General features: G+C 46.1%; 1 protein-coding gene across 1 annotated transcript; it reads right to left on the bottom strand.

Moving 5' to 3' along the window:
* Window positions 1-5,113: 5,113 nt before the first annotated feature.
* Window positions 5,114-16,386, bottom strand: LOC136631675 (nicotinamide N-methyltransferase-like). Its single transcript, XM_066605963.1, has 2 exons — window positions 16,184-16,386; window positions 5,114-5,806 (listed from the first exon to the last, which is right to left on the bottom strand). Exons 1-2 carry the CDS (start codon window positions 16,345-16,347, stop codon window positions 5,383-5,385), a joined length of 588 nt encoding a protein of 195 aa, XP_066462060.1. The 5' UTR covers window positions 16,348-16,386; the 3' UTR covers window positions 5,114-5,382.
* Between the last annotated feature and the right edge of the window lie 6,215 nt (window positions 16,387-22,601).

Genomic DNA, 22,601 nt, shown 5'->3' with positions numbered 1-22,601 from the left:
GCCGCAAACAGGCCTAGCAATGCAATAGTGATGGACTACAGCTCCCACCAGGCACCCAGTAAAATGCAGACGGTCAGAGGTAGCCCAACGAAGGAGTTTTTGTTTTTGTTTTTTTTAAAGAAGACAGGCTATATTTTGTATATATCACTTTCCCTCTATCAGTACCTGTGTTGGCCGTACGCTGAGCGTCAAATTCACTGCAGACACAGCCCGGTGTAAATCTTGGGATTATGTGCGTAGACTTTGTCGCTGAGAGCGGTCTAGTAAGGCAAACTCCAGGCAGAAAAAAATAGGCAGGAAGGCCGCAAACAGGCCTTAGTGCAATAGTGATGGACTACAACTCCCATCAGACAACCTGTAAAATGCACACGGTCACAGGTAGCCATAAGAAGGAGCTTTTTGTTTTTTTTGTAAATGAATACAGGCTGTATAGTGTGTATATCACATTCCCTCTCTAAGTGGCTGCGTTGGCCATACGCTGTGCGTCTCTAATTCACTGCAGACACAGACGGGTGTAAATAATTATGGAATTGTTTGCGTACACTATCTCGCTGAGAGCGGTATTGTAATGCAAACTGCAGCCAGAAAAAAAATATACGGAAGGCTGCAAACAGGCCTAACTGTGCAATATTGATGGACTACAACTCCCATCAGACAACCTGTAAAATGCACACGGTCAGATATGGCCCTATGAAGGACCGTTGGGGTTCTTGTAGACAGGAACCTACACTACCACTTTCCCTTAATACGCACCAGCACTGTCCCTGATCTCTCCCAGCGTGTGTCTGAGGCGAGCCGCGGGCGGGCCCACTTTATATACTTGGCGGTCACTTGATCTCACCAGCCACTCACTGCAGGGGGGTGGGATAGGGCTGGAACATCACAGGAGGAAGTGGTAAGGCCTTCCCTGCATGTCTATTGGCCAGAAAATGGCGCTAAACATGCGAGGAAGGAAATGGAATTGACTCGAGTACCGCGTGGTGCTCACCTCGAGTAACGAGCATCTCGAGTACCCTAATGCTCGGACCAGTGTGCTCGCTCATCTCTATTGCTAATATTTTCTTGTATGCATTTTCATTTCTTCAGTTTCAGACATGAGGATTTTATGGCTCATACATCGAGATTCATAATCATGTAGTGAGATGCAATATCCCATGATGTAGCAAGAAATGTATATTAAAACCCTAATCTACCATAATAGCCTCTTCCATGCCTCGCAGTACAGCTCTGTGTGCAGTAGGGATGTATATAGACATGTGTCAATAAAGCATTAATCTGAATGGATCTGTAATAGGGAGCGGAGTATCATTCCTTGGTCTCAGAGCTACACATCCCTTCGTTAGATCGATTTCAGATGAGTTTCTTGAAGTGCATTTCTGCGTATGTAACACGAGCCTGTGTTATAGCCCAACCGTGGGATTTATTGGGTCAAACTTTTTGCTCATGCATCAGTGTGAGGGCTCCCACCCACTGGCGATATTTTCTTCTTGCGCTGCGAGAGCACGAGAAAAAACTCGCAGCGCAAGAAAAAGGCCGGTATAGAACCGGCATATCGCAAATGGTTTCAATGGGGCTAGCGACAGCAGCGCTAGCCCCATTGAAAGCATAGGGAGAATGCCACGGACTTCTGCCACAGCTGTCATAGCTGTGACAGCTGTGGCATGAGTTTCCTTCATCCTCGTGGGGACCGCTGGGATGAAGGAACCCTCTGTCACAGCTGTCACAGCTGTGGCAGAAGTCCCCGGCATTCTATTCTATTGCTTTCAATGGGATTGGCATCAATGGTTTCAGCAAGCCCCACTGAATAATTATCAGAGAAGGGCTGGAAATATAAGCCCTTCCCCGATAATCATCAATAAGTATGAAAAAAAAAAAATTATACTCACCTCTCCTGCGCTCAGCCGCGTCCTCCTGCTGGCTCCCTGGCACTGCTACTGAGCTCTTTCAGCAGTCGGGGATTTAAAAATCCCCGCCTCCTGAAAGGGCTGTGCAGATTGGCTGAGGGCTCAGCCAATATCCACTACTGCTTAGCTATTGGCTGAGCGTTCAGCCAATGACAGATAGCTCTTAGCTATTTATTCATGATCTTAGCTAAGATATAGCTATTCATGAATGAATAGCTAAGGGCTATGTGTGATTGGCTGAGCACTCAGCCAATAGCTAGCTATTCATGAAAAGATTTTTCTGCATGGCAGCAGCTTAGCAGCATGTAAACCATGCTTGTCTGACTGAGCCCTTATGCTGCTCTGTCAGAGAGTAGTATCAAGTAGTCACACACACTGATTCCGGCAGTGTGTCTGTAATTTGTGAATATGCTGTAATTTATTTAAACTCACGGTTTAATGATAGCAGCATGACACCACCACTATAAAACAGGAGTCAGATGTATTTATGAGATGCAGGTATCTCCCACTGCTGATTGACAGATTTCTCCCTGTACACAATAAATAAAGGAGGCTGGCAATTAGTTGCTGGAGGGCGGGGGAGCTTACATTTCAAGAATACATTGGACTCCTGTTTCATAACACTCACATTATGCTGCTGTTATGAAGCTATAAGTTTAAATTAAACTATTGCATGTTCACAAATAGCAGACACTTTTAAGGACATTAACCCCTTAGTGACGAAGCCTGTTTGCGCCTTAATGACCAAACCAAATTTTGGAAATCTGACATGTGTCACTTTGACATAGCATAACTCCGTAAAGGTTTTGCAGATCCCAGTGATTCTGACATTGTTTTTCGCCACATGTTGTACTTCATATAGGGGGTAAAAATAGTCCGATAGAATTTGTGTATATTTATTAAAAGCGCCAAAATTGGGAAAATCTTGAAATATTTTTTCTGATTTTCTACTGTAATATCTCAAATATGTGCGAACATACTGTACAAATTCTTGATAAGATATATATTTCCATCTATTTACTTTATTCTGGAAGCACATTGGGAAAAGTTTAGTTTTTTTTAACCATTTAGGAGACGTACAAATTTAACATTAATTTTCAGCATTTTGAGGAACACTTTATTTTCCGGCACCAAGCCAAGATTACAAAGGCTCATAGGTGTCAGAATGATAGATACCCCACAAATGACCCCATTTTATAAACTACACCCCTTAATGTATTCACTGAGGGGGGTCAGGAGGATTTTTACCCCACAGATTGCTTTTAGGAATTAATGCAATTTAGAGGAGAAAAAATAAATTTCATGTTTTTGCAAATATGTCATTTAAAATATGGGATTTTTTTTCTATAATGCACATGAAAATGCGTATTTGCACCCAAAATGGATACCCCCGTTTGTCCTGTGTTCATAAACATACCCAATGTGACCCTAATCTAGTGTCCGTATGCACAACAGGGTCCAAACCCTAAAGAGCAGCCGGTGACTTTCAGAAGAGTCATTTTGCTTGAAGGCGATTTCAGCCCCATTGCCCACTTGTAGAGCCCTTGATGGACCAAAACAATATAGAACCCCCACAAATGACCCCATTTTGACAACTAGACCTCTTAATGAATTCCTCTAGAGGTGAACTGTGTATTTTGACCCCACGGTTTTTGAATGAATCTAAGCAAAGCAGAAGGAAAAAATTATGATTTTCATTTTTTTGGGCAATCGTGTAACTTTTAAACCCGTTTTTTTTGTACAGCATACATATGAATGAAGACTTGTACCACCAAATGGATACGCCTGTTTGTCCCGTGATCGGAAACATACCCATTGTGGCCCTAAAATTATGTCCGTATTCACAACGGGGCCCAAAACGAAAGGAGCAGCCGGTGGCTTTCAGAACAGACATTTTGCGTGAAGGCGTTTTAGGCCCCATTGCCCACTTGTAGAGCCATTGAGCGGCCAAAACGACAGAGAACCCCCACAAATGACCCCATTCTGAAAACTAGACCACATAACGCATACACCTAGGGGTGAACTGTATATAACTGTGTCTTAAATTTTACGTAATCGCCATTATCTATTGGATAACGGCAATCACGTGACCGGGGACCGCTCACTGCGGCCCTCGGTCACTGCTCCAGGCTCTTGGCTACATTTAGTAGCCAGGAGCAAGGAGACTTTGAATTTCCAGGGCCCTCAACAGCTTTTGCGCTTGTGTCTGCCATTTTGCTAATGGGCACATGCGCCAAAGTTGGGGAAAGGTCCGTGGATAAAGATCCCGTCGGCGGACATCGCCGGAGGCCTTAGGTAAGTAATTTTACCTCCCCTCACGAATCTGATCTGTGATTGGAGGTGAAATTTTCACTTCTTTTACTTTTACATGATCGCCGTTTTCAATTGGAAAACAGCGATCACGTGACCAGGAACCGCGTTTTGCTGGCACCGGTGAAATCTCCAGGCTCTCGGCTACGTTTGGTAGCCAGGAGCAGGGGGATTTTAAATTACCCTGGCAATCTGTGCCTTTTGCACATGCGTCTGCCATCTTGGCGGCGGGCGCGTGCGCAGAAGCCGTGGTGAAGTCCACGGATAAATGAGGTGCCTTAGGTACGTTATTTCATATCCCCTCATGGATATGATCCATGAGGGGAGATGAAACGTAAACTTTTTTTCTTTTTTTAAAACTTTTTAAAAACTTTTTTTTACTTTACATGATCGCTGTTTTCCATTGGATAGCAGCGATCATGTGACCTGGAACCGCATACAGCAGCTCCCGGTGACATCCCTCTGCTCTGGGCTACACATGGGAGCCGGGAACAGAAGAATTTTTAAATTTCCCGGGCCGCGCGTGCCTTTCAAGCACGCGCCCGACGTATGATGACTGGCGCACATGCGCAGTAGGCGCCGACGGGACCTGGAGGCTGGGACATCGCCGGTCATCGTGGTGAAGGCGGGTGAGTACTTTTAGCTGCCCCGATGGATCAGATCCACCGGGGCAACTGAATCTTTCACTTTTTTAACTTTTTATTAACTTTTATATGATTGCCGGCATTCGGTAAATGCCGGCGATCATGTGACCGGGGCCCAGGATGGCAGCTCCAGGTCTCCGGCTACCTCCCGGAGCCGGCAGCATGGAGCTGCCATGTCCTCAGCTTGCAGGGCCTTAATCCCTGCAGGAAACATATTTCTACGTCCTAAGGGAATAAGGCCCAGCAAGCTAGGACGTAAAAAGTCTATGGGCTGGTCGTTAAGGGGCTAAGAGAATTCTGTAGGAGTTACGTAGGTGAGTTAGATCATTCAGGAAGCTCGGGTTTGGATATTAAATCTCATTTTAAAGATTTCCATATGAACTATAAGGGTCACCACCCACTACAGTTTTTATATCTGCAGGGGTCTATGGGACTTGTAATGTTAAAATCGCGATAGAGCCCTGCAGATAAAAAAAAACTGTAGTGGGTAGTCACCCTTAACTGGCAGACTTAAATTTAGGTTTCTACTTCTCCTTGTGAGCAACAATGAATATGACAGCCTTATAGTCCCAAACGTCACTCACAACTTTTGTCTCCTTGACCTTACAGCAATCAATAACAAAGCCTTCTCCAACTAGAGCATTCCTGACAAAATCCTCATCATATCTGAGAATATGGAGCTTGTCTTTACCGACTGTGAAATAGGTTGCATTTAAAGACCCAAGTAATATGAGGTGTCCCCCAGGTTTCAGCAGCCTTGGGAACTTCCCAAGACATCTCCTGTAATCATCATGGTCTTTGCTGATAACTTCTAGAAGGCAAACACTGATAATGCAGTCGGCTGGTGGGAGGTCCAGCGGTTCTATTATATTTTCTTTCTCGAAGTCACATTTCGTAACATGTTGAACTGCTGATCTCAATTTTTCTTCTTTGTCCTGTAACTGCTCTCTGAAAGAAATGGGAAAAATGAGGAAAGTAATTATCCCACTGACATCACTATGGGCATTACAGCTCAGCAGTTACCACTATATATCAGTAATCTGTAGATTGTTGGCTCCCAGTGCGGGTAGAAAGTGTTTCGTCCTCCGGACGTGCAACCTCAATAACATAAATCAAAGGCACAACTGTGCAAAGGAAACATAACACTATAGGGAATACTCTCCCTATAGTCCCCTAACCTGGGAGGGGGCCCTGCCTACTCGGCGGACCGATCGCTCTGACAAGTGCGAGCCCGCACACGTGCCTGGGCCACTAGCGAGTCCCTATCAGGGGGCCCTAGCACAAAATAGAATCGAAACAGAACCAAAGAAAACAGAAAAGAACTTAGCTTGCATGGAGAGCTTCCGCCAAGCTGTGTTGCTCCGTCACTGTCCAAAAGGCAACTGAAGTGATTGACCAGCACAGGAGATAATGCTGGCACTGTTTAAATAGGAGCCAGGCTACTCAGCACCAGGTGCTGACTGACCTTCCTCCTGCAGCTACCACACCCCTCAGCTCCCGGAGAAGCAAGGGCACACCCAAAACCTGGTCTGGCCTGCAGGCAAGGTGCAGGCCTCAGCACGGCTGCAACAGAAAGACTTGGAGTCAACCAAGACCAGAGTACTATGTGTCAGGCTTACGCCGCCTGCAGACGGGCGGGTCGGATCTGGCGGCGAGGATTCTTGCCGCGGGACCCGACCCAAGCGCCTGCAGCGACCAGCGCGTACTCACCCGCAGCTCTGGCTGTTTGATGTGCTGGCTTGCCGAGCAGCCGGTGCATGCGCTGACCGGAGCCGGCGCCGGGTGAGTGATGTTTCTGAAATAGGACATACCGCGGTTTGTTTGCCGCACAAGATTTCGCGCGGCCAATCCGCAGCCGTCTGCATAGGATTGCGAAGCAGTATCACGATTTTGTGGCGCTACAAAGTCTCGCAATATTCACGGGGCTGGGAGAGCTTGAAATCTTAGCCCTACCCTGTAAATAAGTCCTAGCTACATGTGAAACCCCCCCCAAAAGCAATATATTGCCTAACAGGCGCTGTACGCTCCGCCGCACTTCTCCTTCTGAAGCTCCGACACTTGTCTTTAGTCTTCTGCCAGCGCTTCCTGGTCAGGGGTTTTAAAAATCTCGCCTCCAGGAAGCACTGGCTCTGATTCGAGTGCCCAGGCAATCACTGCAGCGCTCAATGAACCAATCACAGCCATTCAATTTTGTTTGTGAATAAAAAGGAAAGAACTCATAATCTGGATGGGTTAGCTGTCCACCCATCGGTCCAAGTAGGTAGAACTGTGTAGAAAGTGAAAGAGACACTCTGTCCAGAGGACATCCAGGGGGGAGCAGATGCAAGGAGAATCAGGAGATATCAAATAAGGCCGCCTGCAGACGGGCGGAAATTCCGCGGCAGGATTTCTTGCGAGATTTTCACCCCTGGAAGCCTGCATAGGATTGCGTTAACAAACACTGAAAGACTGCGGCCCGCTCACCATCAGGAACTGCGGGCTTTCCTGGAGCGCTGGTCCCAGCTAGGCTCCACTTCCGGTCCGCGGGCTCCCGGGAACCAGCAGTGTCTTGGAAGCACCTCACTCTGCCGCTGGGGAAACAGAGCGCCCTGCCGAAGGCTCCAACCCCCGCTCTACACACCTCAGGGTTCCTGCAGGGGACCTCACCAAGCAGCGGCCGCCATATTTACCGCTCCTGGCTGCGGGGAAAGTACATACAGCAGAGCCCCCTATTAACCCCCTGTGGCCTGGAGGACTTTGGCTGGGTCCTTGCAGAAGAACCCCCACAAACCACCACAGCTGCAGCCCAAAGCTCCTATACTAGGTCTGCACACTGCCTCTTTGCAGCTACACAGAATTACATTTAAAACGTTAAAATAAGCCTGCTGCTTGGCAAAAGAGCCTAAACTACCATTGCTCTACCACGACCAAGCGGCCAAAAATGAAAATTGCAGAATGACAGTCACTGCAAGCAAATGTGTCCCACTCAATCACCTGGGAAGATCGGATCCACCCCCACCCTGGCTAATAGGAGCTCCAGCTCTAAAGGCACAAGACCCGGCGATAGTCCGGCCCCATCCTCACCCCCGCTGGGTGGTGTACAACAAAGATCCACCCCACACAAACGAGGGCTGAAAACTGCAAACTAAAATCTAATAATCCCTACTAGGGAACAATGCTGCATACTTATGCATAATTTAAACTAATGCGGGGCGAGCCTCCACAAGACCTCAGCACAGACTTCTTTTATCTTCAAGATTGAAAACCAAGCACAAGAATGGTAAAGACCAGCAGAGATAGGAGTAGAGATCAGACGGGAACTCCAAGACCAAGCAAAAACCAAAACGAGATGGATAAATATCTCAAGAAAAAACACAGCTCCCCAGCTGCACAGAAAAATAAAGCCCCAAATGACGCCCTACCAGATCTAGATATAGAGGACTCTGATGTAGACAGTACATCGATCACCTCAGATCACAACGAGGACCAAGACCAAGGAGCAATCTCAAAAGCCTTCTTTAAGCAATTCCTAACACAAGCTATCTCGCCTGTCCTAAAGGAGTTAGCTGACATCAAAACTGAAGTGAAGCACATAGGGCACAGAGTCGAAGAACTAGAAAACACTCAACAGGATATACTCCTCCACAGCTCTGCACTGCAGGCCAACCTAACAGCACAACAACACCAGCTGAATCCGGCCATGCTATTACTCGAGGACCAAGAAAATAGGAGCAGACGCAAGAACATCCACTTCAGAGGGATCTCCGAGTCCATTGCCAGAGAAGCGCTCGAGTCCGCAGCCTCGCTGATTTTTCAGACACTTCTTGGAGAGGAACGTGCAAAAAACATAAAAATAGAACGCATACACAGAGCACTACGTCCTAAACACTCTCCTACAGACCCGCCAAGAGATGTAATCTGTGGCCTCCTTAGCTATGTGGACACTTCAGCCATCCTCGAAGAAGCACGAGAGGCTCAGGACGTCTTCCTAGAAAACTCCAAGATCCTACTCTTCCAGGACCTAGCTCCAAGCACACTGGCAAAGAGACGGATCCTAAAGCCCCTAACAGATGCCATGAGAGCAAAAAAGCTTCCAATAAAATGGCTCTTCCCTTTTGGTCTGGCCACCTTTAAAGAGGGTCAACAAATCTCCATCAGATCGCCAGAGGACCTCAAAGAAGCTTGGCTAAAATTAGAGATTCCACCAATCGACATCCCCTCGTGGCTCCCAATTCATCTGCAACACCAGATACCACATCTCATGGGGCCGGATGGGTAGAAGCTCACTACAAAGCGCAAAACTCCCAGAAGCAAACCGACTGCTGATCCATAATTCTCATAATTTGACAGTTGTTGTTTTCCCTCCTATTTTGCATCCCTCTGTATGTGAATGTAGGTCCCCCTGTTTATGCACAAAACTCTCTGTGGACTTCAGCCGGCTGGGACTCTGGTGAACAACCACGTTCTCAAATCTCAGCCCGACCACGAAAGGCACTATCAAGGTAGTCTGCTCCTTATGCCCCGCTACAGAACCCCAGACAAAATTAGACCCAATGACTCCAGCCTCGCTAATTTTGGCAATACTAGCTAACAAACCGATGGAGCTATCAGAAACCTGGAAACACTTTATAACGTTCAATGACTATTTTTGAGATATTGAAAAGTCGCCGTCTTACCAACCCATCTCAAATCAAAATATTAATCCCAGACAAACCACTTAACTTCATAGAGAGCCTAGATGTATTCGACTCTATCAAGAAATGTCAAAAAATCTTCTGTTACAGAATAAGAGACCCCCTCTGGTTCGAGGCTTATCTATCCTTTACACCCCTTCCAAAGAAAAATATGACCCTCTTGTACAAAGGCTTGTTACTTAACCAAGCTTCAGAAAACCTTGGTTTATCAGAGAATGGGAAAGCGAACTAAAAATCTCCCTAAACAAGAAAGAGACCCCGAAGGTTCTCAGTAACTCGCATGGATTTTCCAGATGCGTCCAGATTCAAGAAAACTCTTTCAAATTCCTTACCAGATGGTATAAAACACCTGACTGCCTATTCAAAGCCAACCTCTCGCCAAACAATAACTGCTGGAGCTGTGACGCCGACAGAGGTTCCCTTCTACATATCTGGTGGCAATGCCCTGCTATAAAACTCTTCTGGGAAAAAAGTACTGACCAAATAAATGAAATATGCAAATCTTCATATACTTTTACCCCAGAAGAGGTCCTTATATGGAAACCTTCTCCACAATTCACACCATCGAAGAAACATCTGCCGACGATACTCCTGTCAGCAGCCAAATTAATTATCCCCCTCCTATGGAGAGAAAAGACGGCCCCCACCCTGGACCTCTGGAGGGACAAAGTTTCCCAGATCTACAGATTTGAGGAACTGGCGGCTTGGGAGACAGCAAATAGAGAGGGTTTCCTGACAGCCTGGAACCCTTGGATTCACTATTTGGCAGCAACCTAATAAAGATCCAGCCCCCCCAACTCAAAACTTGATCACTGCTAAACCTCAATCTGGCTCATCGCTGCCCCTCGTAACACTAAAATCTGACATCTCGTCGTTAGTCTTTGTTTTTCTTTTTGTCTATGTTAAAGGGGTTGTCCCGCGAAAGCAAGTGGGTCTATACACTTCTGTATGGCCATATTAATGCCCTTTGTAATGTACATCGTGCATTAATTATGAGCCATACAGAAGTTATTCACTTACCTGCTCCGTTGCTGGCGTCCTCGTCTCCATGGTGCCGTCTAATTTTCAGCGTCTAATCGCCCGATTAGACGCGCTTGCGCAGTCCGGTCTTCTTTTCTCAATGGGGCCGCTCGTGCCGGAGAGCGGCTCCTCGTAGCTCCGCCCCGTCACGTGCCGATTCCAGCCAATCAGAGGCTGTGCTGTGATTGGTTGCTATATAGTATACTGAGGTAACATGAAAGCTGTGCTGTGATTGGTTGTTATATATTATACTGCTGAGGTAACATGAAAGCTGCGCTGTGATTGGTTGTTATATATTATACTGAGGTAACATGAAAACTGTGCTGTGATTGGTTGCTATTGCTTATACTGCTGAGGTAACATGAAAGCTGTGCTGTGATTGGTTGTTATATATTATACTGAGGTAACATGAAAGCTGTGCTGTGATTGGTTGTTATATATTATACTGCTGAGGTAACATGAAAGCTGTGCTGTGATTGGTTGTTATATATTATACTGAAGTAACATGAAAGCTGTGCTGTGATTGGTTGTTATTAGAGATGAGCGAACACGTTCGGCCCCGCCCCTTTTTCGCCCGAACACCGAACTTTGCGAACACTTCAGTGTTCGGGCGAAAAAGTTCGGGGGCCGCCGTGGCAGCGCGGGGGGGTGCGGCGGGGAGTGGGGGGGAGAGGGAGAGAGAGAGGGCTCCCCCCTGTTCCCCGCTACTGCCGCCCGCGCCGCCGCGCATCTCCCCGCCCCCCGGCGGCACCCGGACACTTACGCGCGAACACTGCAGTGTTCGGCAAAGCGGGTGTCCGGGTGCGGATGTGTCCGTAACGGACACGTTCGCTCATCTCTAGTTGTTATATATTATACTGAGGTAACATGAAAGCTGCGCTGTGATTGGTTGTTATATATTATACTGAGGTAACATGAAAGCTGCGCTGTGATTGGTTGTTATATATTATACTGAGGTAACATGAAAGCTGTGCTGTGATTGGTTGTTATATATTATACTGAGGTAACATGAAAGCTGCGCTGTGATTGGTTGTTATATATTATACTGAGGTAACATGAAAGCTGTGCTGTGATTGGTTGTTATATATTATACTGAGGTAACATGAAAGCTGCGCTGTGATTGGTTGTTATATATTATACTGAGGTAACATGAAAGCTGTGCTGTGATTGGTTGTTATATATTATACTGAGGTAACATGAAAGCTGTGCTGTGATTGGTTGTTATATATTATACTGAGGTAACATGAAAGCTGCGCTGTGATTGGTTGTTATATATTATACTGCTGAGGTAACATGAAAGCTGTGCTGTGATTGGTTGTTATATATTATACTGAAGTAACATGAAAGCTGCGCTGTGATTGGTTGTTATATGTTATACCGCTGAGGTAACATGAAAGCTGCGCTGTGATTGGTTGTTATCTAGATATATAAAAATGAATGTATGTATGTCTTCGCAGCAACGTGCGATGGATAAGCTAGTTTTATATAAAGGAAACGTCGCATGGTTACCTCCCCGTGGTGTTTCCTGGGTAACGCAGAGAACTATGCAAAATGGTGAACATCTGTTTTTCCGGTATCTCTAAAGTAACCACGACTTCATAAGATTTTCCGTGTGAACACCAGATAAACACCAGTACCAAATTAACTCGGGCGAAGCCGGGTATATCAGCTAGTCTATATATATATATATTACACAGGCCGGCGGGGAATATCAGCTAGTCTATATATATATATATTACACAGGCCGGCCGGGTATATCAGCTAGTCTTTATATGTATATTACACAGGCCGGCCGGGTATATCAGCTAGTCTATATATATATATATTACACAGGCCGGCCGGGTATATCAGCTAGTATATATATATATATATTACACAGGCCGGCCCGGTATATCAGCTAGTATATATATATATATATTACACAGGCTGGCCGGGTATATCAGCTAGTCTATATATATATATTACACAGGCCGGCCGGGTATATCAGCTAGTCTATATATGTATATTACACAGGCCGGCCGGGTATATCAGCTAGTCTATATATATATATATATTACACAGGCCGGCCGGGTATATCAGCTAGTATATATATATATATATTACAAAGGCCGGCCGGGTATATCAGCTAGTATATATATATATATATTACACAGGCTGGCCGGGTATATCAGCTAGTCTATATATATATATTACACAGGCCGGCCGGGTATATCAGCTAGTGTATATATATATATTACACAGGCCGGCCGGGTATATCAGCTAGTCTATATATATATATTACACAGGCCGGCCGGGTATATCAGCTAGTCTATATATATATAGCCCAATATGGAATGCATGCAATACAAAATAGGACATTTTTAGGTAAAGAAAAGAGGATAGCAGATGATACGCATAAATACGTGGAAGCACACCTATGCTGATCAATGCTCTGTTAATCTATTAACTATATATTATACTGCTGAGGTGAAATAAAACCTGTGCTGTGATTGGTTGCTATGGGCAACAGTTTTCAATCCTCGATTGCCTAAGGAATGTATTCCTGTCTGTGGACACAAGATACTATCTGAGGAGCAGGAGGTCTGTGGATTACTGGCGTAATTAAAAATCCAACATTCACTGACTTCCCCTGTAATTTTTGTTACCAATAGCAACAGCTCAGCTCTCAGAGTGGGTGCTGGGCTCATTTCTGTGTTGTACATAGTGGCTTAGTGCTGATGGGAAGCTGTGTGGTAGTTGGAGCAGAGGAGGAGGTCGTCTGTGTAATATATTAGTATTTTTGGAGAAGGACGTCTTTTATGAAATAAATTAGTGTATGAGGAGGAGGAGGTCGTCTGTGTAATAGATTAGTGTATGATGAGGAGGAGGTCGTCTGTGTTAGATAAGACTGTGAAATAAAAAACATCTGCTCAAGTGCAATTCCGGCATTCCACCACCTGCCCTCAGGGGAAGTGGGGCTGTCTTATCCCCCCAAATATATCTACCAAGTTTGGTTGAAATTGCTCCAGGCGTTTATGAGTTGTGGTGGCACATACACACATACATCATTATATATATACATACATAGACCTCTGAGCGCAGAAGAACGTCTTTCTTTAACCATAAATGGAATGGGCCGACTACAATATGCATAGAGGTCATCAAAATTGTTTTTTTTTAATTAAAAAAAGGGCCAGTTGAGGGGGCCACCTAATAACTATGTGCAAATATATCAGAGATCAGTACAGAGATCCCTCCCATCATTTAGTTATACTCAGGACTGTCACCTTAACAAGGGATGTCATAAGTCTAGAAGAAAGAAGGTTTCTACATTAACATAGAACGGGAATCTTTACTGTAAGAGCATTGAGACTATGGAACTCTGCCTGAGGCCTTAGTCAGACGGGCGTTTTTTCGTGTGATTTGCAAATCGCATGACGGATGCGCATCCGCAAATCGCGTGACCGGTGCCCGAAAATCGCCCAAAAATCTGCTCCTAGCCACGTTTCATTAGAAACGTCCCGGAGCTGTCCAGCGCATTGCATTCAATGGAGCCGGCAATACAGCCCACTCCATTGAAAGCAATGCGCTGCGGGCGAGCGCAGGATGAATTGTCGGGAAGGGCCTAAATATATAAGCCTTTCCCTGCAATTCATCCAGAAAAGTGGTAAAATAAAAAAAATATATATACTCACCTGCTCCCGGCAGCCGGAGTTCCGCGCAGCCGGCCTGCAGTGGGTGTGTCAGACCTGCCCCCTGATTGGCTCAGCGCTGAGCCAATCAGAGGCAGGTCTGAATCACACCCCCTTCACATCCACTGCAGGCCGGCCGCGCGAAACTCCGGCTGCCGGGAGCAGGTGAGTATGTATATATTTTTTATTTTAACACTTTTCTGGATGAATTGCAGGGAAGGGCTTATATTCTTAAGCCCTTCCCGACAATTCACCCCGCGCACGCCGGCAGCCCATTGCTTTAAATGGAGTGGCTGTATTGCCGGCTCCATTGAATTCAATGGGCAAACATCGTTCTTCTCTGTTACAGCTGTGGCAGAGAAGAATGATTTGTCTTCTATATGTTCTCAATGGGGTCGGCGCTGCTGCCGCCGGCCCCATTGAGCGCATATAGAGAAGAGAACAGGAATCGCAGATCGCACATAGGTGCGATCTGCGATTTCTGTTCTATAATTTATCGAACGAGCGCATAAAAAGCGCTCATGTGTCCGATACCATTGCAAAGCAATGGTTTTAAAAAATCGCCGGACGCATGCGCAAATCGCGCGAAAAAACGCCCGTCTGACTAAGGCCTGATGTGGTGATGGTAAATATGCTAAAAGAGTTCCAGAGGGGCCGGGACACCTTTCTTGAGTGTAACAATGTTACATATTACAGTCACTGATGACTACACAACGGTTGTTGGACCAGGGAGTTATTCTGAAGGCCGGACTTGGAGTCAGGAGGGAAGTTTTTTTCTAAGGAAAATTGCTTATACCTCCTTAAGGTATTTTGCCGTCTTTTGGATAAATATTGCAGGAAAATAGGCTGAAATGGATGGACAAAAGTCTATTTTCAGCCTAAAATACTATTTAAGTATGTTATAACATAGAGTAGATAAAATACATAATGCCGAAACATCCCCTAGATCAGTGATGGCGAACCTTTTAGAGACCGAGTGCCCAAACTGCAACCCAAAACCCACTTATTTACTACAAAGTGCCAACATGTCAGGAGGCGGGGCTTATCACAACGTATGATTTTACCCCCCGTCGTTCTAAAAAGGACAGCGCCGCTTCAAAATAGACCGGGTGCAGATTTTGACTTCTTTTGTTTGCGGAATTGCTGTGGAATTTGCCACGGAAATTTCCGCTGAGGACATTCTATAGCATTTCCTAGCATTTCCACTTCGTGTAAACATATCCCAGCAGTGATATTGACCCCCCCCCCCCCCAGAGCAGCCCCAGCAGTAAGGTGACTCCCCGAGAGCAGCCCCAGCGCTAATAGTGACCCCCCCAGAGCTGCTTTGGTGGTTATAGTGACCCCGGGCAGCGGCCTCAGTCATAATAGTGACATCCCACATCAGCCCAGTAGTAATAGGGACATCCCACAGCAGCCCCCAGCAGTAATAGTGACACCCCACAGTGGTTCCCAGTAGTAATAGTGACATCTCACAGTAGCCAGTAGTAATAACGACATCCCAAAGTGGCCCCTGTAGCAATAGTGCCCCCCCCCCTGAGACCCAAATCCCCCCCCCCCCCCCAGCTCCTCTGCTTGGCGCTGTTTCTGCCACTGATGCCACCGATCCCAGGAGCACATTGTGACATGCTGCCGGACACCTCCTCCCCTCCCCTGCTCTTGCGGAACCAAGTAGGAGACGTCAGAGGAGGAGGATCCCAGCTGCACACTGACAACACAGTGTGCGCCGGGATCAGCACTTCTAGCAGTGCTGCTGAGTGAATACCAGCAGGGGAGCTGCGGCACCCCTGCCAGTATTTACTAATGTGGTGAGTGGCCGACGTCGGCGAGTGCCAGCTGGGAAGGCTCTGAGCGTGTGCCATAGGTTCGCCACCACTGCCCTAGATCTGCTTCATATGACTTCTAATCCAGCAATGATGACAATGACAGCAGGTTTTCTCCTAATAGTTGTTCCATTATTTCACCTCTTTCCCTCTGCGTCTACATGAAGCTGTGTGGCATGGCCCCAATGAAACGCTCCGGTCCGTGTGTCCAGCCATCTTTTCAGCTCCAGGATGCATCGGTCAGTGGCCTTCAGCACTATAATGTGTTTGAAAAACTCACAGGCCGCGTACAAATGATGAATCATGGGAGCAATGCTGAGGTCAATCAAGATCTCTCCTCTAATGAGACCTGGAAAATAAATGGCAAATATTGAAGCATCTACAGTCATATGTTAACTCATAAACCAGATGGTCTACAGCAGTGATGGCGAACCTTTTAGAGCCTGAGTGCCCAAACTGCAACCCAAAACCCACTTATTTACCGCAAAGTGCCAACACGTCAGGAGGCGGGGCTTATCACGACGTATGATTTTACAGGGCCGCTTCAAAATAGACAGGGTGCAGATTTTAACTGCTTTTTGGATGCGGAAATACTGCAGAATGTCCTCAGCGGAAAATACTGTGGAAAATTCTGCAGCATTTCCGCATCCAAAAAGCAGTCAAAATCTGCACCCTGTCTATTGTGAAACAGCCCTGCCCATTTCTGCCACATGTAAACATACCCCAGCGATAATAGCAACCCCCCAGCAATAATAGTGATATCCCACAGCAGTAATAATAGTGACACCCCCCACAGCGGCCTCCCAGCAGTAATAATAGTGACACCCCCCCCATTGGCCCCCCAGCAGTAATAATAGTGACAGCCCACAGCAGTAATTAGAGTGATACCCCCTAGCGGGCCCCCCAGCAGTAATATTGCCCCCCCTCAACGGTCCCCCAGTAGTAATAATGCCCCCCCACAGGGGTCCCACAGCGGTTCCCCCAGCAGTAATAATGCCCCCTCCCCAGCGGTTCCCCAACAGTAATAATGCCCCCACAGCGGTCCCCCAGCAGTCATAATGCCCCCCCAGCCCCACATACTTACCTCTCCTCCTCATGGAAGTGCCGCTCCTCCTCTGCCTGATCGCTGGTGCACACTGATGTCAGTGTGCAGTCAGATGCCTCCTCCCCCTGCTCTCGCTAACCAAGTAGGAGCTTGAGTGAAGCAGCGCTGAGTGAATGCTGGCAGGGGAGCCGCGGCGCCTGCAGGCATTCACTAATGTGGTGAGTGGCTGACGGCGATGCGTGCCAGCAGGGAGGGCTCTGCGTGCCGCCTCTGGCACACGTGCCATAGGTTCGCCACCACTGGTCTATAGTGTCACTGTGGTTCCCCTTTATGCTTTAACTTCTTTCATCTACCAACTTTACTATCCACCAATATTAACACAAGGGATGTTTTTGTCAGGGTTTTTGCTTTCTTTTTTGGGTATATTCATAAAAAATATGAATATACACAAAAACATAAATGTGTCTTCTGTTCATTTCTACCCAAGAACTCCCAAATGGCCAACGATGCTGTCAGAAAAGATTTGGATCTCTAGACCATGGAGTGGATTAACTATATGATGGACTCTTTTCTAGAGATGGATTGCACCTTAGAAAGACAGGAAAACATATATTTGGGAGGCGCCTCGCTGCACTCATCAGGAGAGCTTAACACTGCAACATTAGGAGAAAGGAAGTGGAAAGCCAGACAAAGAATATGCAGCTAATGAATACAATTGTGTACCTTGTGGAAAGAAAGAATAAACGATAGAGATGAGCGAGTACCTGCCCGCTCGGGAGCAAAGATTCGGCTGCCGGAGGCGAGCTGCGGGGGAGAGCAGGGAGGAACGGAGGGGAGATCTCTCTCTCCCTCTCCCCCCCCCCTGCTGACTGCCACAACTCACCTGTCACCTGCGCCGGCACCCGAACCTTTTCTCCTGAGCGAGGAGATACTCGCTAAGAACAATGCTCGATCGAGTAATTGTCCTTAGCGAGTATGCTCCCTCATCTCTAATAAACAACAAAAAGGTCATAAGGAAAGGAAGGTAGAGGAGCAAGAGACACCGATCACAAACTAACATGCTCCATGCATTTGTGTCTAAACGAACAAGGATAATTGGAGCTCCGAACACAGGAAGAGAAATATGATGCCACAGGCATCCCGGGAACTTGGTGGGATGATACACATGATTGGATACAAGGCTTGAAGGATACAATGTATTTATAAGAAACAGACCTAATAAAAGGGGAGGAGGTGTTGTGTTGTATGTTAGGAGAACATTCATCTCCACACAGATTCAAGCTTCAGAGCTGGGAGTTCTGTAGAAACTGTTTGGGTAAGAATACAAGGAGAGAACAACAGAAAGGACACCATTGTAGGCATTTTCTATAGGCCGCCTGGACAAGCAGAAGATATGGAGGAACTCTTTCTACATCAGATGGCCAATTTCTTAAAAAAGTATGACACAGTGATCATGGGAGATTTAAAGGTGCTGTCCAGCCATGACATATGGATCTATACACTTCTGTTTGGCCATTACAAAGCATTTAGTAATATAGTGTGTGCTTTGTAAATGAGCCATGCAGAAGATATGAACTTACCTGAATTGGTGCGCCCCCTGTGCTTACCATTCCGTCATCCTTGGTTTTGACAATTTCAGCCGTCTCTTCTCTTTATTTGTCAAGCAGGCGCAGTAGTACTTGTTGGCTTGCCGGGAATGTGTGTCTCCTCCGTTGCGCATGCGCAGTTCAGTCAGTTCCACTAATGGTCCAGAGCTGAAGCCAAACAGCAGCATCCACCGGCCAACTGTACACAGTTGAAGGGTGGTGGTGGTGGGTGGGGGGGGGTCAATATTACTGCAGGGGCAACTACTGGGGGTCTGCATTACTGTTGGGGCAACTACTGAGGGTCACTATTACTGCTGGGGCAACTACTGGGGGTTTGTTTTACTGCTGGGATGACTATTGGGGGTCACTATTCCAGCTAGGGCAACTACTGGGGGTCTGCATTACTTTTTTATTTTTCCGTCAACGTGGTTGATCGAGGGCTCATTTTTTGCGGGATGTCCTGTAGTTTCCGTTAGTACCATTTCGGAATACATATGACTTTTTGATCGCTTTTTATTGCATTTTTTGTGGGAGACATGGTAACTGAAAAAGGGCATTTTTGGTATTTTTTTTCCGGACGACGTTCACTGTGCGGGATAAATAATGCATTACTTTGATAGATCAGACTTTTTCGGACGCGGCGATACAAATATGTATTTTTCTTTTATGATTTTAATTTTTTTAAATTATAGATATGCCAAAAGGGGCGCGATTTAAACTTTCATTGCTTTTTTTTTTTTTTTTACAATTGATAAAACTTTATTGTTTTTTTTTTACTCTTCTTTTAAGTCCCCCTGGGGGACTACAACATGCGATACTTTGATCACTCCTGCAATATGACGTAATGCTGTAGCATTACGTCATACTGAATTCCGACAGGCAGTCTATCAAGCCACCCCGGCAGCCATGACACCTGCATGGCTCCCCCAATCTCCGCGCCGGGGGGCCGTACGGGACCACCAAACATCATGCGAGGGATTTAAATGCTCGGGTCCGCGCTATACGAGTCGAGCTTTTCGTAAAATTCGAGAGCTCTACTAAAGTAACGAACCCCATTGACTACAATGGGAGACTCAAGCATTTTTGTATGTGGGACACAAGGTCCCGAGCTTTTTTTTTTTTCCTTTGTTCGTGTGTTTCTCTCCCTCTCCCTCTCTCTCCCCCTTCCCCTCCCCCTTCCTGCCATACCAAACAATTTTCAAATGATACGCGCTGCGTCACGATGGGGGTGGGGCCAAAACAGGCACGTCACAGTGGGGAGGAGCCAAGAGCTGGGGCAGGGTTGAACACGATTTGATGCTCGTTCGAGTAACGAGCACCATCGAGTACGCTAATGCTCGAACGAGTATCAAGCTCGACAGAGTCCGTTCGCTCAACTCTACTGGCTACTAGATACAACACAGGTATAATCCCTGCTCACTCTTTCTCCCTATGGTAAACATATTAAGATTTCTGCTGCTGGTGAACATAAAATTATGGTTGGTACATTTTCTATATAACAAATGACATTTTTCATTGATCAATAGAGTCTGGATATTAAGATCAAAATGATTCAAAAATTAAAGGAGAAGAGTTCAAGAAATGACAGGAGCAGAATGGAGTAAACCAAAATAACCAGATAATAGCAGCTATTAATCCTCCCATAACTGAGATTTTAGAAAAAAGGGAAAAAGTTTGGTTGGGTGTTAGCCAGTAGAACAAAATGTTATTGCTCTTGGTAAGGGAAACACATTACTCTTGTAAATATGACCTTGTCATGCCTAAAAAAACAAATTGTGTTAATAGAGCAATCTTTCAAGACTACTCAAGTCACTTCATCAGGCATCTTATTAACCCTTTGCAATCCAATTTGGGATTCAGGATTTCCTAGGGTTTTTTTCTCTTTCTGCCATTATACAATGGCGCCATCTGCTGGCTAGAGCCAGTACTACAGTATGGGACATGCTGGAGAGGCCCCCCGACAACAGAGCGGCCGGTAATCTACAGTAAGAATACCCTGCCGGACGTCTTCCGACATCAGAGCTTTCAGGTGAAATCTTATCCATAATAATATGTTCTTTCTCGTACTGAGGGCAGATTCATTTTAAAAAATAGTAGATTAAACCTTCATTACCCTCCCCAATTTTTCCAATATTCAGAGATTACAAAGGGGGTGATCACTCTACTCCACGGGAGAACAGTTGGGTTAATGACTGCTCAAGCGCTGACGTCACTGCTTGCACAGAGCATTTACACTGACAGACTTCACCTCTACATTGGGGGCTTCTTGCTCAGTGCTTCCCCTTCTGTGTAAAGCACTGACCAGGGAGCATTTACATGCGTTCACATTGCTCGACTATGACTCAAATGTGTTCGTTTGAAGGAACTTTGAGTCATAATTGTTCCGTGTGAACAGCCCATAAGACATTCTTCATCATATTCCATGATCAAGACTGCGCTCTCATTTTTAGAGGTGATATGACGGTTTGCCTTTCCACCTTCAACATTTCACACTGCCCAAAAAAAAACAATTTTTTAAAATTTAATGATTAACAGTTGTTTTAAATCAATTCATTTAAGCTCGAAGAGGAGTTAAGAACCCCCCCCCCCCCCACCCAGTCTCCTCATGGGCTGCAGCAGGCTAGGTGGGGATTGCATTAGGCACAATGTGGTATTGATAATGGGATATAATGTTCTATAAAAAATTAGGAAAAAGTGAAACAAATAAAACGAAAATGAAAAACAAAATACGGTACATACCAGCTGTGAAAAGGTTTGTAAGATTTTCAATGGGGAATTTCAAGGTCTCCTCTGCAAAGACCATTTCAGGTTTATCTGACAAGTAAATCTCCAGAAATTCTCTGGAATCAAAGCCATCTACATGGTAGAGCTTATGGGTAGAAGACTCCATTGTCCAATCTGATAAGTAAGGACTGACTGAGGGACTCGCTCGACACCTCAAGGTCTTTATATGAGTACTAGGGAATCAGTTTGCACTTTCTGTTACTTATCACAGGATGAATATTACGTTCTTCATGTGACAGTCAGGTTGGCCTATGATAATAGCTTTAGTTTAGCATGAAACATTAATCAACGCTTATTGTGAAATACACGGCACCACCAGAGTCACATTGGCTGAAGCTGATGACACCATCCTGGTCTTCTGTGTTTGTCCATGCTGTTGGGCTGAAGAGAGAGACTGCAGATATTCTCTGGCCCACTGCCCTGATCTCCACTCAACCCTAATGGGGAGGCTGCTGCACTCCAGGAGTCCCACTGGCTACTCTAGCTGAGTGTTGAAGTAGCACTCAATGCAGCCATGACCGGGGTAGGTCAAAGTCTCTTAGCTGTGGCTTCCTCAACCCTTGCCAAAGTAAAACACGACACTCACTTATTGGACTTAATTGGCCACAGCAGCCTTTTATTTATTAAATGGATGAATAACATTTACATTATCAACCTATGAGCGGGGGGTCCTTGGAGCCACGAAATCTGGTGCACACTTTTTCCTCAATTGTACCCAACCGTAACTACCGGCTCGGGGGAACACCAGCCATCTTAATTGGCCGATATTGTATAAACTCTAACGGCCTGGAGGGTCTCCCTCCCATAGGCCATGTCCCCAGCACCAGACAACCAATTAACACAAAAGGAGGGAATACTAAAGGTGGGGCCGTACCCACCAGACTCCCCCCCAACCACTATAAAACCGACTCCAAGGACCCTTCACCCGCCATAGCTGCCATGACAAGCATTGTATTACCCCATCAGCATTAACCTAAGGGAGGGTGGGTGGGACTCCTTAACTGTTCATCTAAAATGGCGCTGATCTCACTAATCCTACCCTTCTTATAACCTCCCACTAGCCCACCCCCTTCAACTATACCCCACCCCTGTATGCTTTCAAACCCACCTATCACAATCCTGTTCTCCCTTACCCCAACTCCGC

Source organism: Eleutherodactylus coqui, chromosome 6 (assembly GCF_035609145.1).
Source record: "Eleutherodactylus coqui strain aEleCoq1 chromosome 6, aEleCoq1.hap1, whole genome shotgun sequence".
Classification (NCBI taxonomy): Eukaryota; Metazoa; Chordata; class Amphibia; order Anura; family Eleutherodactylidae; genus Eleutherodactylus; species Eleutherodactylus coqui.
This window is presented reverse-complemented; position numbering and strand designations above follow the sequence as displayed.

Excerpts from the sequence above, each read along its gene's own strand:
- LOC136631675 (XM_066605963.1), bottom strand. The coding sequence starts at position 16,347 with ATGATTCATCATTTGTACGCGGCCTGTGAGTTTTTCAAACACATTATA. Across the intron at positions 5,807-16,183 it reads GTAGACGCAGAGGGAAAGAG|AGAGCAGTTACAGGACAAAG; the intron begins GTGAAATAATGG and ends CATTTCTTTCAG.